Source organism: Ostrea edulis, chromosome 2 (assembly GCF_947568905.1).
Source record: "Ostrea edulis chromosome 2, xbOstEdul1.1, whole genome shotgun sequence".
Lineage (NCBI taxonomy): Eukaryota > Metazoa > Mollusca > Bivalvia > Ostreida > Ostreidae > Ostrea > Ostrea edulis.
Window position 1 is genome coordinate 59,537,011 of NC_079165.1, and position 14,865 is coordinate 59,551,875.

The window sequence follows — 14,865 nt, forward strand, 5'->3', positions numbered from 1 at the left end:
CTTTGGAGTCGAATTCGATGTTAAACTCATAATTAATCAATTAAACGCAAAAATCGCAAAATTTCGGCGAACGAACTATTAGAATTGATTACTATAAGCATAAAGAAGACGAAATGCATGTAATTTTGTATACTTTGAAAACATGAGATGTGTCCTTTGAGTGGTTCTGGAGAAGTAGTCGAAAATGTAAAAAGTTTACAGTCGGACAGACAACAGATGATCAGAAAAATTCAGCTCTGGTGAGCTAAAAACTAGTTGATACTTGCCCCAAAGTCGAACAACTTGACTTTTCCAAGTACGAGTTAACCGAAATTAAATTTGGTCTGCGTACGAGTTAACATGCATGGTTAACATATGGCAGCCCGGCCTTGTAAACAGTAAAGAAGATATTATTAGGCTACATGATTGAGATTGTGACAGTTCCACTTACACGACGCAGGCGTATGTATGTACCAGGTGATTACTAAGTACTTTAGAAGCTATGGACATGTTTGCATGGGAAGATGCTTTTTAGAGAGCTGTTAAGGGGAAATACAGGTACTTCTACGGTATTCGAGTCCCCCTTTCATAGGGCTCTAGGGCCTATGTTCTATTGATATATTCATTTCTTTTGGCAGTGGATTTTGGTGGGGGTTTTTTTTTTTGGCCTGGACCTGGATAAATACATCAAAGGCCACTAATGGCATAAGGGGAGAGAGTGTGTAGATGTTAGGGAGATAATTAGCGTGAACAACTCCTTCATAATGCTGAACTGGGCTCTTTTAATAAGAACACATTTAGTTAAGTTGCAATGGTAATGCAGCTAAAATCCACTGTATTTACAATTAAAATGTGGTTTTAAAAATAGCTAGTTATCTAGACTAGGCAGGGCTGTGGGCAGCTTGCCTTGAATGCATCCACTGGGATGCCTGTGAGGGAGGGAATCGTCAAGAAAGAGTCTGATGTCAGATCTCGTGCTTTCTCTGAAATTTCACTGTCATGAAACTTAGAAATATTAGTGTATTGAGGACTGTTCCAGGAGGGTTATTGTGGGTAAAACAAATTCCTGAAAACAACAGAATTTCTAGTCTCAGGTGCAGAATGTAAGTAACTGCAGAAGTGTGGGGTGTAAGAGATTTAAGAATTTTGGGCGGTTTGCATTCAGTCTATAACATGACGTATTGGGAGAGCAACTGTCAGCTATGCATTTGAAGGCTTTTGCAAACCTAGAATTTCTATATAATATCCAAGTAAATCTAATTAAAACTCAACCCAGTGATTGATTGTATCTTGCTTAATGTTTTAGTGACACTGGAGAATTTTTCACTCATATGGAGACGTCACCAAGACCGGTGAAGAGCTTCAAATTTAGGCCTATGCTCAGCGCTTACGGCCATTGAGCAGTGAGGGTTCTTTAGCGTGCCACACCTACTGTGACACGGGTCATCCGTTTTTAAGGTCATCTCTGAGGACCCGTGACATTCACACCTGATGCCGAGCGTTTAGCGATGGAACTGTCACTACCTGTTTTAACGACTTAGGTCTGTCATGGTCAGGATTCGAACCCAGCCTTCTGCATGCGGGGCGAACGCTCTAATCTCTTGGCCACCGTGGCGGTTTCAACCCAGTGAAAGCTGGATGTTGGAAATTGGTATTTTCCCTGCATGTTGTATGAATTTTATTTGTTAATATGTATTATATACATTTAAAAAATTGTAGTTTAACTCCGGTCCTCCACTTCATTGATATTCAAAGGTGCTAATAGCATGCTATGTTACATTGATATTCAAAAGTGCTAATGACATGCTATGTTACATTGATATTCAAAGGTGCTAATAGCACACTATGTTACATTGATATTCAAAGGTGCTAATAGCACACTATGTTACATTGATATTCAAAGGTGCTAATAGCATGCTATGTTACATTGATATTCAAAGGTGCTAATATCATGCTATTACATTGATATTCAAAGGTGCTAATAGCATGCTATGTTACATTGATATTCAAAGGTGCTAATAGCATGCTATGTTACATTGATATTCAAAGGTGCTACGCAGCAAGGTTAAGGTGTCCCGAGTAAAGTTAAAATAATCATCATAAAATGTACCTCGGTGCACTTCATACTATACGACGTCACAATATAAAAGTACGTCACGACGTACAGGTCTATAGTTGTATCACGGGGAAAATGTCATAATATTTTCTCGCTATTTATTGCCGTTATCTAGTGTTCAAGCTGTATGTGTTTTAATCTGTTTGTCAGATGATCCCCTCCCCCCTAAATTTCTTCAATAATATATAAGTCTCATATATTTATATATAATATGTGAACGAAAGACTGTAAAGTAATCTTTACATCACTTTGTGACCTTGATATCGCCCCCGATGTGTATAGTCATTTAGAATAAAGAAAACCAACGCATGTACATATCGACTCGTTACAGGTGAAAGATGACGATATTTTATTTCGACCTAGGCATATTCAGAAAGGTAACTAGTTGCAGATTTAGGATTTTGATACAGAAGGTACAATATTTTGCCTTGTTTAGATACGATTTGGATGTGAATGTGGAAAATGCCCAACATTTGAGTTGAGATTATGGAAATTGCTATATTTGAGAGGATATTGTACCGATCCGTATCACTCTTTAAATTTACTATATTAATGTCGACATATCAAGCCCAAGCTGCAAATGGTTTGAGTGCATCTTTCACCTGGAACGAGGTGATAAACAACTAAAAGTCTAGCGGATAAAAATAGCTCTACATCACTTGTATGACGACGTAATAGGTAAGCAAAGGATTTCCCCACGTGATACGATGTTTGTTAATGTATTGACAAACGATTTTTACTAAAAATATGCGACGCTTGAAAGAATTTTACTTTTATATGAATATGCTGTTTTTGCTTGTTATTTTACCCGGGACACCTTAACCCCGCTGTGTAATAGCATGCTATGTTGCATTGATATTCAAAGGTGCTAATAGCACACATAATGATAGATATACAGCATCAAAACTATATCCTTGTATCATGTAAAGTGTATGTTTGCCAATAAATTTGACATTAATTTTGCTTGTCATACTGTTGTCACTTTCCACTGTTGAGCAGGCATCCTGAACCACAGAATTAAATGACCTTGATGACGTTTACAGCTCATTTACAAGTCAAAAATTTGTGTGTTTTATTTAAAAAAAAATTTTTTGTTTCATGTTCACATGCATTCCAGGATATTTCTTGTATACATGTAAACAGTAGTAATATGTATCAAAGTATGTAGTATACTGTGGTTAGTATCTGAACAATACATGTTTTATGAGAAGTGTTATAATTATGAATTTTGATGTAGATTGAAATAACATGCATTCGGAAGAATTTGATCATTTTTAAAATACATTTCTTGTATACAAAAATATACATATGTATGATTGACTGAGGGTGAATGTTTTGCTGTTATACTCAGTTATGAAGATAACAGGGTTTTTTTTTTTTACAGAACAAGACAAGTTGAATAATGAATTGAGGAAATGAAGAGCATTGATTCTGACTAAAAATAAATTGCTACAGTCATGATGGGACTACTAAGTAAGACTTAATTACACTTTGGAATTCTAGAATAATATATTCTGTTTGTTTTGGCTATTTGATTGCATGTACAATGAAACCTGTCTAATTCTGACAATACACTGGGAGGCATTATAAGTACAGTGAAACCTGTCTAATTCTGACAATACACTGGGAGGCATTAAGTACAGTGAAACCTGTCTAATTCTGACAATACACTGGGAGGCATTATAAGTACAGTGAAACCTGTCTAATTCTGACAATACACTGGGAGGCATTAAGTACAGTGAAACCTTCTAATTCTGACAATATACTGGGAGGCATTAAGTACAGTGAAAACAAGTTTGTTCAAATTAAGGGCCATGGAGATAATAACAAAATTGCAAAAATAGGGTGGAGTCATTTAAAAATCCTCTAAAGAGCCACTGGGCCAAACGAGCTGAAATTTACATGAAAACTTCCTAAAAAAGTGCAGATTCAAGTTTGTTATTATCATGACACCCTGGGAGTAGGATGGAGCCACAATTGGGGATCATATTTTTACATACAAATATATAGGGAGAATCTTTAAAAATGTTCTTCACAAGAAACATTGGGCCAGAAATGCTGAGATTCACATGAAAGCTTCCTGACATAGTGCAGAAATCACGGCTTTTGGGGGGTAGGATGGAGCCAAAATAGGGGATCAAAGTTTTACATGCAAATATATAGGGAAAATTGTCTCAAGAACCACTGGGCCAAGAAAGTAGAAATTTACATAAAAGTATCCTGACATTGTGCAGATTCAAGTTTGTGAAAATCATGGTACCCGGATGTAGAATGGGGCCACAATAGGGGATCCAAGTTTTACATACTAATTTATAGAGAAAATCTATAAAAATCTTCTTCTGAAGAACCATTGGGCCCAAAGAAGTTTACAGTTACATGAAAGCTTCCTGACATAGTGCAGATTCAAGTTTGTAAAAGTCATGGCCCCGGGGGTAGGTTGGGGCCACAATAGGGATGAAAATTTTACATTTGAATATAGTGCTCCCTTTATATATTGCCAACTTTTGTTCAAGACGAATTTGGGCAATACAGCTGGGGTGGCAATATAATGAATTCAATATAATGAAGATTTTAAATCCTTGTTATTTCTTCCTCAGTCTTTACAGGAAGTCTGGTATGAAAAGTTTGAAGGTTTTACTAATATTGTGGAGTCAACTGGAGTTGATGAAGCAAGGTTCACAGACAATTCACCGAGCAGTCAAAAGAAATTCAATTCAGTAAATTTATTAGGACTCCATTCTGTATAAACATTTAGATAATCTTGAGTTTAATTCAGCAATTATTTGTAATTAACCTGACCACCTTGTCCAGACTGTCACACTTCACCACACTGCTCTCAAAGCACAGGTGTGATTACTAATGGGTTTTATAGGTAATTCACATTATTATCAAGGGTAAACCCTTTAAAATTCAACCATTTGTTTTTGAAAATCAGTGGCATATGGCATTGTGCGGGGTTGGCATAATAACGGGGCAATATATCGAGGGAGCACTGTATATGGGAGTCTTTAGATATGGGACAAGGTGACTCAGATGAGCGATGTGGCCCATGGGCCTCTTGTTTTTGATTTTGTAGAGAGATATCGTTTGATTTCGGCCTTCATGACACATCACCGAAGGATGACTACTGCCTTTTTGTCACCAAAACTTCAGCAAGTTCCTGAGAAATCATTAGGCATCACTGTGGAAGAGTACAAAGCCAGACGGAGGAGTTTGATGCAGCTATGTGTGGAGAGTGAACCTCTTAAAAGTGTCCATAACCATCTCCTCTGTATTCCTGCAGCACCTCTTTCATACTTCAGTGTCAACAACCATTGTCCATTTCGACAAAACACAGAATTCAACTACCTCTGTGGCTATCTGGAGGCTAATTGTGTTTTATTTATGTTCACAGAACCAGGAAAAAGTGTGGAAGATTTTAAATCCTTGTTATTTCTTCCTCAGTCTTTACAGGAAGTCTGGTATGAAAAGTTTGAAGGTTTTACTAATATTGTGGAGTCAACTGGAGTCGATGAAGCAAGGTTCACAAAAGACATTGCCAGTTTCCTATCCACATACATAAAAGATAATAACAAATTCACACTTTGGTATAATTATCAAAAGACTGTTAACTCAGAAGTTCATAGATCTGTCATGGCAGATTTCTTGAGACAGGGAAAGTACAAGAAGCTAAAAAGTTTTGATTACTATGTTCAATCGCTTCGCATGGTGAAATCCGAGGCAGAGATTGCTCTTATGAAGAGAAGCATGGAAATAACTTCTGCAGCGTTTAGAAGTGTCCATGATATGATTGATGAATGGAAATCAAAGAGTCAGGTTAGTTAATTTTATCATTTGCAAGGATGAAACTTTAATCTCACTAATCATCAGTGCCTTCATGATATTGAATAAGAAGACTTATTTGGTTTGATTTTGTATATCTGATATTTCGCTTCTGATTTGATATGAATCACAATACTTTTACTACCTACTGTCATTGATACCACAGACACATAGTTCTTCATTTCATAAAAGTTCAAATACAATATTATCGCAATACAGTATTGAAAATAAAGCATTTACTGGTATATCAGTGTGCACACTGATGATCGTGAGTGTCCCTGTAGATCGTCTTAGCCTCATTTTGATTGTTCAGTGTCGAGATAGAATGTTGTATCACCATTGACCAAGTAAATACATGCATCAGTATTTGTCTGTTCAAAGGATTTTTCCTCTCTTACAGAAAGAACTTCTTTCAGAATATGAAATTCAAGCAGTATTGGAATATACTTGTTCTTTAAATGGAGGAAGATTAGCATACATTCCTGTTGTTGCAGGTATTGGGTTTTCTGACAGCAGTGTTGAGTGGAAACAAAAGACATGTACAACTACAAACTGGGGGTACATATGGCATAGAAAATAGAATGTATGGGCTAAATTTGATTATAAAACCGTTTCCACTCGATAACTCAAACACACAACCCTTAGATGTACGATATTTATACCCCTAGCCCCTTTAAAGTTATTGATCTGTTCAACGAAATTGTTTTGATTTAATTTTGTTGTACTGACTGTAGACATAAAAAAATGCAGACATGACTATGTACATATACATGTATGTTCAGTATGATGAATGGTAGATGTGTTCTGTTTTCTTAAGGATGTATAACATATACCAATCAGAATTATCATGAATCAAATGATATAGAATATGTGCGATAAAGTTGTACAATTGGAAAGTTTGTCTGACATTGCCAAAAATTGCAATTTATGTGTAAAATCATGAAGAAAAATACTGTATGTTGGGTAATTTTGGCATGCTTGAAATGTTGGGGTTTGGGGAAAATTTGCCAAATTTGAAAGACAGCATCAAAATTTCTTTCAATTTATATGAATGATAAACTTAGAAATACACCACAAAATGAAGTGCTAAGATTTTAAAAAATATTTAGGAAAAACCTTTTAATATTCCCGACGCCAAAATTACCTGATACATTGTATATGATATTTAAAACTCCTTTGGGATTCAAACACATGATCTGTGGATTCCCAGCTTACTCACAACTGATGAAAGGACAAAATATATTTCTGATTTGAATTTTGTATCACTGTTTAAAAACTTATGACAACAAGTTATTTCTCCTTAAGCTGAAAGCTGTTTCTGGTTGTTGAAAAATTTCTATATTTTCCCACAGGAGGTAACAGAGGAAACACTATTCACTATGTACAAAACAATAATAAACTGAATCCAGAGGAGCTGTTGTTGATAGACGCTGGCTGTGAATACAAAGGATACACCACAGACATTACTCGAGTCATCAATATTGCAGGTGAAATTTGAAAATTCTATATACTGAGAAACAACTTTTTACAAATGTTTATGTTGTTCAATAAGACCCAATACTTACTTTTTATACTCCCTGCAAAGGAATTTTGGGGATACATAAGAATCAGTGTGTCATCCTGTGTTTTCATTGGTCTGTAGAAGTTGAGTCCAGGACATAACTTTTTAAAAAATAAAAAATAAAGTCGTATTTCATGCAAATACTGACACAAAAATTAAATTTGACTTGAGGTTAAGTCATGACGATGACCCAGTGTCATTTGGACAAAAACAACGAGAAAAAGTTAAAAAATTCATTGAACTATAAATGTTCAGTCATACTTTACACAATGGTTGCTTGTGGACACGATAGTATTTCTTGACCTTGGTCTAATATCATTTGGACTAGTTCAAAGGAAGAAAAAATTTAAGAATCTGATCCATATAACCACCAATTTATTTTTCAAGAATTATTATGGAATACAAAACTTGGTATCAAATGAAAGATAATTAAGATACACAGTGATTCACCAACAGAATTTTGAAAATTGACAAGACATATAAGAAATATCTGTTATAGAGATTAACATTAATCCATATGAGAAAAACACATTTCTGACATATATAGTCAATTAAAATATAATTTCCAAAGAAAGCGCAAGGTGAAAAGGTTCCCTTTACCATGATCTTTCAAAGTATACAAAGAAAAATAAAGATCACCATACAAATTATGAAAATATTTAATTTTTTAAAATATTTTTTTACAAGGGGAGATAACTTGTAAAAAAAAAATGTCACTCACTTTAAAATAATTTGTGCATCATCTACTCTCTGCCATCTTTTATCTCACTAATACTTAGGCAATTTGTTTTCACAAAAGATTTAGTGCTACAGATATTGACTTTTTGTGATAATAAATGCTTTTATGGATTGGATACCTTAAACTATTGCATAGTATATTTACAACGTAAACTAATATAATATGAAGTTCTTTCCACCCCCACCCTAATTCCATTTACTTTCTATCCCTCCCCTTTCCCCACTTCAAGAAAGAGAGACACATTGCTTGGCAAGGAAACTTTGATGAAAATATTGTAGTTTATTTAAGTTTAAGAAATTTAAGAAGTACTATTTTTTTTTGTTTTAATTTCCACAGACATGACTTTTGAACAAGAGGCCATCATAGGAATAGTGCAGTTGATACAGGAAACCTGTATTAAGATGTGCACACCTGAATACAGCCTGAATGAGATCTATAGAAAAATGATGGCAGTCCTTGGAGAGTATGTCCAAACATTGGGATTCATGGATACAAAGCTGGAGGGACAGTTTAATGGAGTATGATAGAAATATCGAATTATTGTCTGGTTACTCTTCTTGTGTCTAAAGTTGGATATCATGTATGTAATTGTTTTACTTGTTTTTATTTAGGGAGCACAGTTATTCTGTCCACATCATGTTGGTCACTATTTAGGAATGGATTTGCATGATACACCTCTGGTTTCCAAGGAAATGAAATTACAACCAGGCACTATACTAACTATAGAACCAGGTAGGGTGAATTCGTCTCATAACTTTATTGTCTATGTCAGGGGATGTGCATGTGGTCTAATGTACCTAATATTTTTGTATGAAAATGTTTAGGAGAAAATCGTGTAAATCATTCAAAAGTTCCTTATTGTTTGGGTCTCCAGGGCCATTAGGGTGGGATCAAAACTTTCAAAAATACATTATAAAAAATTGTATGTATAATATTAACATCCAGTTTTATACACCTTCATAAATTTTTTTGCATATGATGCCATGATACTGTCTTCTGTTGAAATAATCTTTTTTGTATTTCTCTGCAAATTTAACAGATTCAAATGATATGATGGTGACTTGTACTTCTGCATATGGGCTTCAAACCTGGGGTCTGACCTCAGGGGATGGGGATGGACAGAGTCCAAAAATGTAGTCCATGCTTCTCTTCTATAACTGAAAAATTTAATGATCCCATGGTGGCACATGATAGGATATGTCTTGTTGTGGTGCATATGGGTTTTGAACTTGTGAGGGGGGGCTGGATTCTGGGGTTGGAAAAATGAGTGGGGTATGGAATTTTGGGATGTCAATTTTACTTGCATAGCTAAGTCAAATACTCGGAGGTGTAGTGAAGCGATAGTCGGTTAATAAAAAAAACCAACGGACTAACAGGGTACAAGTGACCTATTCATCAGTCACACCTCAGCACACATGGATGGCCAAGTTCACGGATCAATGGCTGCCGATAATGACTTTTTATCTGAGTAGCTGTTTAGAAATTATCCAATTGAATCAAAGACATCATATTTATTGCACATAACAATGTGATACAATATTACGACAGACAAGCTTGGTTTTATTTATATTCAAGTACGCTAGCATGAAAAGTACATCAACATGCAATATAAGACATAATTTCTTTAAATTATTATTCATATTTATGCAATTTTATTTCATAACATTATATTTTTAGCTCTTCTGAGCCGAAGGCTCAAAGAGCTAATGCTATGGCCATTTGTGCGGTGTGCGTAAACTTTTTAGAAAAAGGGCTATAACTCAAGAACCCCTTGTCCAATTTTTTTCAAATTTGTTACAGGGTATCATTGGCCCAAGGGCTTTCATACATACTAAATAGAGGGATGTGACCCTTTAACAAGGGGAGATAATCAGGAAAATACAAACAAAAGTAGTGGTTGCTAAAAAATCTTCTTCTCAAGAACCACTGGGCAGATTATCACCAAACTTACACATAAGGATGAGGATATGTTGTAGATTAAAAATTGTTCAAGGCATTACCCTGGGGCAAAGGGCGTGGTCTCAAGGTCACTTCAAAGTTGACCTAAATTTATATTTCCTTAAATCTTTGATATTTTAGTCATTATAAGGACTAGGATCATCAAATGACAGTTGATGCATCTTAGGACCTTGTGTCAAGTTGTCTCAAAAATAGGTCACGGTGACCTACTTTTTGAATTTTGCAGGTATTTATTTTAAAATTAATTTTGATGCATATCTTGGACACTTTGAAGCCTATGATCATCAAAACCTGTCAGTTGGTGGATCATGGGACCTTGAAATGCGTCAACTGAAAAATAGGTCACCGTGACCTACTTTCTGAATTTTATGGCTTATCATTTATAGATATATTTTAAGTTATTTCAAATACCGAGAGGTTTAGAATCATCAAATCTTGTAAGTTGATGCATCTTGAGGCCTTGAAACATATTTATTAAAAAAAAGTAGGTCACAGTGACCTACTTTTTGAATTTTGCAGATATTCAAATTTCACATTTTCAATTTTAGATGCATATTTTGGGCACTGTAAAACCTAGGATCATCAAACTTTGTCAGTTGATGCGTCTTCAGTCTTCAGTTTGTGTCGACCAAAAAGTAGGTCACCGTGACCTACTTTTGGTATTTGACAGCTAAATTACTATATTTCAGACACTATTTGACCTACAATCATCAAACTTTGTCAGTTGATGCATCTTGAGTCTTCGGAGTGTATCGACCAAAAAGTAGGTCACTGTGACCTACTTTTGGCATTTGACAGTTATATTTATATATTTCAGTCACTAATTGACCTACAATCATCAAACCTTGACAGTTGATGCATCTTGAGTCTACGGAGTGTGTCGACCAAAAAGTAGGTCACCTTGACCTACTTTTGGAATTTGATGGCTTTTCAGATACTATTTGACCTACAGTCATCAAACTTTGTCAGTTGATGGGTCTTGCATGTTCGAAGGGTTTCGACCAAAAAGTAGGTCACCTTGACCTACTTTTGGAATTGGATGGCTATATTTATATATTTCAGATACTATTTGACCTACAGTCATCAAACTTTGTCAGTTGTTGGGTCTTGTATGTTCGAAGGGTTTCGACCAAAAAGTAGGTCACCTTGACCTACTTTTGGAATTGGACGGCTATATTTATATAATTCAGATACTATTTGACCTACAGTCATCAAACTTTGTCAGTTGTTGGGTCTTGCATGTTTGAAGGGTGTTGACGAAAAAGTAGGTCACCTTGACCTACTTTTGGAATTGGACGGCTATATTTATATAATTTCAGATACTATTTGACCTACAGTCATCAAACTTTGTCAGTTGTTGGGTCTTGCATGTTTGAAGGGTGTTGACGAAAAAGTAGGTCACCTTGACCTACTTTTGGAATTTGACGGCTATATTTATATATTTCAGATACTATTTGACCTACAGTCATCAAGCTTTGTCAGTTGATGGGTCTTGCATGTTCGAAGGGTTTCGACCAAAAAGTAGGTCACCTTGACCTACTTTTGGAATTGGACGGCTATATTTATATATTTCAGATACTATTTGACCTACAGTCATCAAACTTTGTCAGTTGTTGGGTCTTGTATGTTCGAAGTGTTTCGACCAAAAAGTAGGTCACCATGACCTACGATTGGAATTTGACAGCTATATTTCAATATTCAGATACTAACTGACTTAAAATCATCAAACTTTGTCAGTTGATATTTCTTGGGTTCTCAAAATGTGTGAACCAAAATGTAGGTCACATTGACCTACTTTTTTTGAATTCTTAGGATTTAACTAAAGATTTAGAATACTAAGAGGCTAAGAATAGAAATGGTGGGGTTGTACAATTTATCAGAAGAGCGATTCTAGGCCCTTGGGCCTCTTGTTTCATGTGAAATAAATGTAGGGTATGCTTTTTTCTGATATGTTTGTTGTCCATCGACAGCATGCAAGTTTAGTTTCACCTTTATGTAAAAACCACATTTCCATCACGAGATCTTTTAAAGGATGTCCAAACAGTAGATTTCGGAGGCATTTTACAGATCGACATCCGAACTCAAATGATTTATTTGAACATGAATGAATTAAAACTGGTTTGACTTTACCCTTATATGATTTTTACTCGCAGAGAATTTATGAACATTACTCGACTATGAAGTACTTAGTCAATGATTGGTATGACCGAGTGATAGTCGAGTACTCGACTACTCATTGACATCCCTAATAAAAATATTGTTTAATGTCTTAAAATGCCCTAACCATTATATGATTTGTAGTTATAAATGCATGTGGGTTTTGAACTTTTGGTCTGGTCCCTGAGATTAGAGAAAGTTTCATTTAGATGGTTTAATGTGGACATATCATTCATCTATTTAGTGGTGCCATATTTTATGTATATTCATATATACATGTACATGTAATCGTCATAAGTGATAAGCCACCTATCAAATAAATATGATTTCTTTTCAATATTTCTCAACATTCCGTCATTGTACTAGATAGTAAGAAGACATTTATACTTATAAAGATAATGACTTTAAAAATGTATGACATGTTAATCTTTCAACAGACTAGTATCAACATAATCAGTATGCAAGTGTACAATTGTAAGGTCAAAGCTTAAGTAATGGGATAAAAATAGTGTACGATATTTTTCCACCAATTAAACATTACAGACTTCATATTTGATACAAAAGTAATGAATGGGAAAATTTGAAAGACATTTATAGATCTTTGTAACTTTATAGATGGTTTCGTCAATTTTGATACGAAAACAATTATGTTAAATATAGCTGCAGAACTGTAGGGGGGGGGGGGGGGGGGGGGTTCCCAACTATTCCTACAAATCTTCAGCTACTTAAATAGAGTGCTACAATCATATCTGCTATAAAATGATAAAAATTAATACATGTAGATATTTATCAGCAATCTATCATTATTTTGTGGATTTTACTTTTTCTTTGGTAGGTTTGTATTTTCGGCCGGAGTATGTTCCAGATAAATTATCCCAGTTCCGTGGAATAGCTGTACGATTAGAAGACAATATCCTAGTGACAAAAAGTGGACCAGTCAATTTATCTCAAAGTGTTTCTCCTCGTGAAAAAGTATTTGCATGTGATGCTGATTCCATTCAGTCCAGTGTGGACATTCACAATTTCATGGCATCTTTGCGTAAGGGAAAGATTTAGGTCAGCGGTAGAGAATGCAATTTTGTATATTTTTTTTAAGAAAATAAAAGTTTTTCCAATGTTTGTGTTATTGTTTTCTGATATGCATGCTAAAGTAGTGAATCATGGAGGGAAAATGTATCACGATATTTATGCCCCCTTTCAAAGATGAGGTTCATATTGCTTTGCACCTGTCGGTTGATTGGCATGTCAGTCGGTAGACCACATGTTGTCTGCTCACCATCTTGAGAACCATTTACTTGATCAGAATTTCATAATATGTAGGTTGGTTATAAGTAGAAAAGGACCCCTACTGATTTTGACTTCACATGGTCAAGAGTAAATTTACTCTGGACATCGGAAGATACTGTCTGCTCAATAGCTTGAGAACCCTATCTTAAGGATGTATGCTACACCAGAGAAATTCGATATGGATGAAAAGTGGAGGATATGTGCAACAATATTTATTAAAAAATTAAAGGTTTTTTACAATGGATTTGTGTCCGGTCCATAACTTCTTTGTTCTTTGACATAGGCATACCATATTTGACACATGAGTGTATTACCATGAGATGATGTGTCATGTACCTTCATGAGCTCCATATGACCTTGACCTCAAGGTCAAAATTAAAGGGTTTTTTTACAATGGATTCGTGTCCGGGCCATAACTTCTTTGTTTTTTGACATAGGCATACCATATTTGACACATGAGTGTATCACCATGAGACAATGTGTCGAGTACCTTTATGACCTCTATATGACCTTGAACTTTGACCTCAAGATCAAAATTGATTATAGGGTTTTGACATAATCATACCATAAGACATGGGTATATCACCATGAGACTATGTGTCATGTACATTCATGACCTCTTTATAACCTTAACCTTTGATCTCAATGTCAAAATTATAGATTTATGCCATGGATTTGTGTTCGGACTATATCTTCCATTTTCTTCTACAAAGGCATACCATATTTTGACACTCAGGAAAGAGGTAATTTATACCTATTAACAACACCCTTTGGGAGATTGGGGTAAGCGGGGGGTATTCTTAGTGAGCATTGCTCACAGTACCTCTTGTTTGAAATTGAAAACTTTCAAATTTACTTTATTTAGTCAAAAAATGCAGTTTTAGTTGAAAGCAATCGGAGAAAAATTTAAAACCCCTGCTGGACTCGAACACACGATCTACAGTTCAACAGTCGACGTGCTAACCTACTGAGCTACTCAGCTAGGCAAGAACTTTTGAAATGAATAGACAAATATTGCTGATACTTATATTTTCATCCATGTTTTAAAAGGAAGTCAGCCACTATGACAATGTAGAGTACCTCCTTAACAGACATCAAAACTTGGTACACTGGTACATGTATATCATAGGGAGTAGATGACCCCTATTGATTTTAAGGTCAATGGTCAAACTGGACATAGGAATAATACAATCCACTCTTGACATAGGAAGATATTGACCACTTGAGAACCCTTTGCTTGACGGA

General features: G+C 35.2%; 1 protein-coding gene across 7 annotated transcripts; it reads left to right on the top strand.

The window, feature by feature from the left end:
• The first annotated feature begins 60 nt into the window (after window positions 1–60).
• On the top strand, window positions 61–13,448 carry LOC125681161 (xaa-Pro aminopeptidase 3-like). Of its 7 annotated transcripts, none has more exons than XM_048921115.2 (9): window positions 349–456; window positions 1,286–1,630; window positions 3,480–3,568; window positions 5,172–5,911; window positions 6,318–6,411; window positions 7,270–7,404; window positions 8,554–8,735; window positions 8,829–8,949; window positions 13,169–13,448. In XM_048921115.2, the coding sequence occupies exons 3-9, from the start codon at window positions 3,553–3,555 to the stop codon at window positions 13,387–13,389; spliced, it is 1,509 nt and encodes a 502-aa protein (XP_048777072.1). In that variant the 5' UTR covers window positions 349–456; window positions 1,286–1,630; window positions 3,480–3,552; the 3' UTR covers window positions 13,390–13,448. The 7 variants fall into 7 exon arrangements, with proteins under 7 accessions (XP_048777069.1, XP_048777070.1, XP_048777073.1 ...); XM_056154598.1 differs by having other exon boundaries at window positions 1,286–1,520; XM_048921112.2 differs by lacking the exon at window positions 1,286–1,630 and having other exon boundaries at window positions 61–456.
• Window positions 13,449–14,865: the final 1,417 nt, after the last annotated feature.